Genomic DNA, 4,811 nt, shown 5'->3' with positions numbered 1-4,811 from the left:
ATACAATTATTTGAAAATAGGAAAATAAAATGAAAACTGGTATACCTTTGTTATTTATGAATATATTTCCAACTAAAGTGTGATATATTTATTATTAGCAATGTTAAAATGCTGTTTTTCATTTTCTTTAATTCGAACTATTATATTTTATTTTAATTGAAATTATTAATCATCAAAAACAAACATTTGTTACTCTATAAAATATATTACGAAAATAATTAACTAGAAAGACCAGGGAGATTATTTAACTTCATTTTTATAAAATATTTAATTCATATTATTCATAAATTGGGAAAAAATATTTGAATTATAACAGAATAACAAGATTTATAGCATAATAAGACATTTTTTAGCCCTTTTCACGCCAAACTAGCCATAAATTATGGTATATTCCAAGTCTTTCACTACGGTCACACTATTCCGAGCCCGCCGCATGTTTCTTTATTTTTTGTTTTGCTTTGGAATTCAATCGTTAAAACTCCCTAAAATCAAAAAAAAAATGAAACGACCTGCGACGAAAAAGAGTGAGGATCTCGAGGAGGAGCCCCTGGCCAAGAAGCAATTGCAGACAAAAGCGAATTCCCTGCTGAATGCCAAGGATGTGGACATCAAAGGCCTCAAGGCATTCGTTCAACTGCTGGTTAGTTATTAAACCATTTAAATAATTTAAATATATTGATATATATGTGTGGTAAGCAGAAGGAGAAACCTGACCATGTGCAACCCGCCGATGTGATGAATGTACTGGAAGTCATATTCAAGAATCTACTAAAACGGAGAGCTCTGGACGGCACCGAAGGGAAGTCGCTTAAGATCCGCGAACTGTACGATGAAACGTGGTTGCTTCTGAGGGAGAACCTGCTGGCGGAGAGTGCCGTGGCTCTGAAGGTCTGCTTCCAGCTCATCAAGGTGGAGGCCAAGCATCCAATAGCACTGCGGAAGGGTTGGCCAGCCCACAGAGTTCGTGAGATCTTGGATACCCTGCTGGATAGCGAGGAAGAGATATCTGCAAATGCCCTAACAAACTACGGGAAGTACTGCAAGAATCTAGATGTCTTGGATATTTCCCTAAAGCATCTGGTGCATCTGGTGCCCACGGAGGACTTTAAGGATGCACCCATCAAGGCAATAAACTTCCTGTCCCTTGTCAACCTCATCGATCTGGGCAAGTCAGTACTAAAAGCAGCAGAATATCACGTAGAAACGGCGAAAGAAAAGAGTTTCAACGTGGAGCACTGTGCCAAAAGACTGAACGACATATGGTCAGCTGTAATGCTAAAGAGTAGCGGGGTCGACGAAAAGTTACATCGCCAGATGCTGGTGGTTCTGCTGGAGAGGGTTATCAACCATCTGGAGGATCCCATTCAATTGACGGACTTCCTCATGGACTCCCTGCATCAGTTCGGTTTGTATTAAGCCGTAAATTCAAAAGTAAAAGTTATAATTTATAAACTATTCCCTTTCAGATGGTCCCATTGCCCTGCTTGCCCTGCAGGGACTCTTCACCTTGATGCAAAAGCAGAACGTCACCTATCCGGATGTCTACGAGAAGCTGTACAATATGTTCTATCCCAAGATGTTTTACAACAAGTACAAGGCACGCCTTTTCTATCTCGCCGATATCTTTCTGACCTCCACGCATTTGCCGGAGAATCTAGTGGCTGCCTTTGTGAAGCGACTAGCTCGCCTCGCCCTCCAATCGCCCACCGAAGATGCCGTCATCATGATTCGTTTCGTTTGCAACCTTCTTTTGCGTCACACTGGCCTCCAGCAATTAATACGTTCAACTCATGCAGCAGATGAAATCAGCGATCCCTATGATGAGGAGGAATCGAATCCGGTTAAATCGCAGGCCATCAATAGTTCGTTATGGGAGATTACCTTGCTGCAAAAGCATGCTGTTCCCGAGGTGGCAAATGCTGCACGATTCATCAACTCCTCACTGCCCGTCATGGAGTTCGACCTGGGGGAGTTACTGGACAGAAAGGAATGCAATGTAAGTGTGTTTGAATTATTTTTGGGGATTCTCTATATTTTGTAGGGAAAATTATATATATTATAATTATATTTCTCCCTTGCAGATTTTTGACGATGAGCTGCAAACAAAGGCCAAGCAATTTGCATTAAATTACGAACGTCCCAAGAGTTTGGCGCTGCCCAAAAATGAGGTTGTGACCAAGTACTGGGACCTCATTTAGATTAGAGCCTTAATAATGTTAAGTTTAAGCAGGATTAAAGTGCAGCCTTTTGACCTGTTGTGGGGCCAACTCGGCCTGGAACCAATTTCCCGGTGTTATATATGTAATATGACCTGTCAGGGGCTGTGTCCTCTGTTTATTAAGTTGTCTGATTTCCGTGCAAGTGCGACAGGGACGTATCAAGGCAAAGTAAACACACTCGGCAATGGATAGGAAGCTAAAGCCCAAAAATAGGCCCATTAGACCGCCAACGCAAGCTGCAATATAAAGGATTTAATAAGTTAATACTCTTAATTATATATTTTATAATACTCACACAAGAAATCGGAGAAGCCTATAAATTCCGTTTGCTTGTTGGCTCGGAAAGCAGGCTCCTTGAAGTACATATTAACCACCGCCACACTGCGCTCCACATACGAATCCGTGAAATTCCAGCGGCCATTCGGATGCGTCTGCCGGAAGCCATCATGCGAGATCTTTGTGGAATACGCAAAGCCGTTAAAGTTCAAATCAAAGCACGAAGGCAGACACTGCTCCAGGCAGGACTCCATTGCCTCGATGGTCCTGAAACGGATTAGCTCCACACATTCCCGCTTCCCCACTGGACAAGTGGTGTCATTCCAGTGGAGTCGCGGCATATAGTACGTCACACAGCCGCAGTGACGGAGCAACCAGCCGGAAAGGCATTCCGCCACACAATTTCTCTGAGTGTAGTGAGCAAACCAGCGGAGTCTTAGTTCATTCCGGAACAAACATCGCCGGTACTTGCGATCCAACCAACGCAAGTGCTTCTCCGTGACAATCTTTGCCGGATCTATTCGCAATTTCGTCTCCATGCCGGGTGCCAGCAGGAGTCCTGTCTCGCGTACATTTGGTGATTCGTTGGGACTGTGAAGGGCGACCTTAAAGCCAATGCTGCTCGACGAAGAGCAGTAGTAGGCATCCGCTTGGACATCGAGGGTCAGCGATAGTCCCAGCGATTCACCTGTGCCCTGGGAACGACGTGGATACAGGGATATACCTTCATCCGTCGGAGAACCACGTCGCCGGTAGCCCAATTCGGCGTGCCAATTTACAGACTGAAAACCCGGGGGCAGGGTCATATTGCGATGGGAAAGAGGAACACTGTGAGTACCAAAGGTGAAAGGAAATATAATAATTAATTTAATTAATTAATTTTAGCGGCCTTTGGACAATAAAGCTTTTGAATTTGAATTTATTTTAAAGTAGCCAGGATGCAAACTTTTTAGATTTGGGTGCAAGACTTAAGAGATGAAAGGAATCAAGCTGAGAAAGCTTTATTATAAATATAAATATATATAGATAAATATTTATAGTTATTATTTTTACCTCTTTCGATACATAAACTTTGGTTGAAGCATATTAAAGACACAGCAGAGACCTTCATCCGTGACAATGGGATGAAATAATCGTGCACATTCATAGTCATCGGCGCCAAAATGACAGGCAATTACCATTGATTTGCAGGGTTGAGAAATCTATTTAATAAATTAAGTAAATTAATAAATTAAGTAAAACGTGAAACCCATCTGTACACAATTAAATAGCTTTGCTTGGCTATTTTTTAAATATTCAGAAATTCTTTAAAAATTATGTTAAAAATCACTCACATTTAGTATGAACTCCTCCCAATTTGAGGAATTTCCGGTGACCATGTTGAGATCCACTTGTTTCCGGCATAGCGATTGCAGCATTGCAAACTCCATCGAGTTCTTGGCCAAATTGGTAACCTTTTTGGCCAAAGCCTGATTAAGATTGCAAATGGTCACCGCCGGAAATGGTTCGTTTGTTATAGAAGTCAGTTCCGGATCGATGCCTACAATAACCGGCGTGGTATTCCACTTATCGAAGGCATCCTGTATGAGATAAATGGCACAGGACAGAACCGTCAGGAGAGCTATGCCAAAAAAGAATCTGTAAAATATAAAATAATTAAAATATTAAATTAAGTATATAGAATTATTAAAGTTTTACCTATCGCTGCTACGTAATTTGCTATTGTTAATGTACTTTAATCCATGAATAGTGGTATTGCGACAGAATTCATCAGTATTTCTGGATAAAATGCGACTCCAAGTGGTCCATGAGATTTTCAATCTTTTTGGCTGAGATTTTATTTGATTTTTTTGACTCCAAAAAAGAGCCTTCTGACGATTTCGTGGCACTCGCATCGTTAGCTGAAAGATAACTAAATGGTAGGGTAATAGGTATTCAAGTATTTATATTAATCAAAAATGCATTTTTCAATTTACAAATTACTTAAATTGTTTATTTAATGTCACTTGGCTGGTTGGTTGGGCACTTTGAAAGGCAAAGAATAGTTGAGGTTGAGGGTATATATATTATGTTTTTAAAGACAAATGTAACAGGGATTTTAAAGAATGTTTATATTAATTTAGTTTGTATTATCTGGGGTTTCTTATTTTATAAACAAATAAAAATTACCATCAATCAAACGTTACTTAAGAAATATATTGTTTTACAACGCTAAAAAGTAGGCAACATATTTTCATACTAAGTGCTGAGTATTAATATATTTTATTACTTAATGGAATAAACAATCATTACAAAATTGATATTTAAAAATATATA

General features: G+C 39.9%; 2 protein-coding genes across 2 annotated transcripts; one reads left to right on the top strand and one right to left on the bottom strand.

The window, feature by feature from the left end:
* Nucleotides 1–390: 390 nt before the first annotated feature.
* On the top strand, nt 391–2,283 carry LOC110175944 (nucleolar complex protein 4 homolog B). The gene is made up of 4 exons (XM_020942130.2): nt 391–640; nt 700–1,405; nt 1,467–1,996; nt 2,082–2,283. The coding sequence occupies exons 1-4, from the start codon at nt 434–436 to the stop codon at nt 2,196–2,198; spliced, it is 1,560 nt and encodes a 519-aa protein (XP_020797789.2). The 5' UTR covers nt 391–433; the 3' UTR covers nt 2,199–2,283.
* On the bottom strand, nt 2,015–4,399 carry ppk8 (pickpocket 8). The gene is made up of 5 exons (XM_086837988.1): nt 4,194–4,399; nt 3,830–4,133; nt 3,549–3,697; nt 2,515–3,323; nt 2,015–2,455 (listed from the first exon to the last, which is right to left on the bottom strand). The coding sequence occupies exons 1-5, from the start codon at nt 4,388–4,390 to the stop codon at nt 2,223–2,225; spliced, it is 1,692 nt and encodes a 563-aa protein (XP_086694114.1). The 5' UTR covers nt 4,391–4,399; the 3' UTR covers nt 2,015–2,222.
* Nucleotides 4,400–4,811: the final 412 nt, after the last annotated feature.

Source organism: Drosophila serrata, unplaced genomic scaffold, assembly GCF_035046125.1.
Source record: "Drosophila serrata isolate PLE 108 unplaced genomic scaffold, ASM3504612v1 contig_340, whole genome shotgun sequence".
Taxonomy (NCBI): Eukaryota; Metazoa; Arthropoda; class Insecta; order Diptera; family Drosophilidae; genus Drosophila; species Drosophila serrata.
This window is presented reverse-complemented; position numbering and strand designations above follow the sequence as displayed.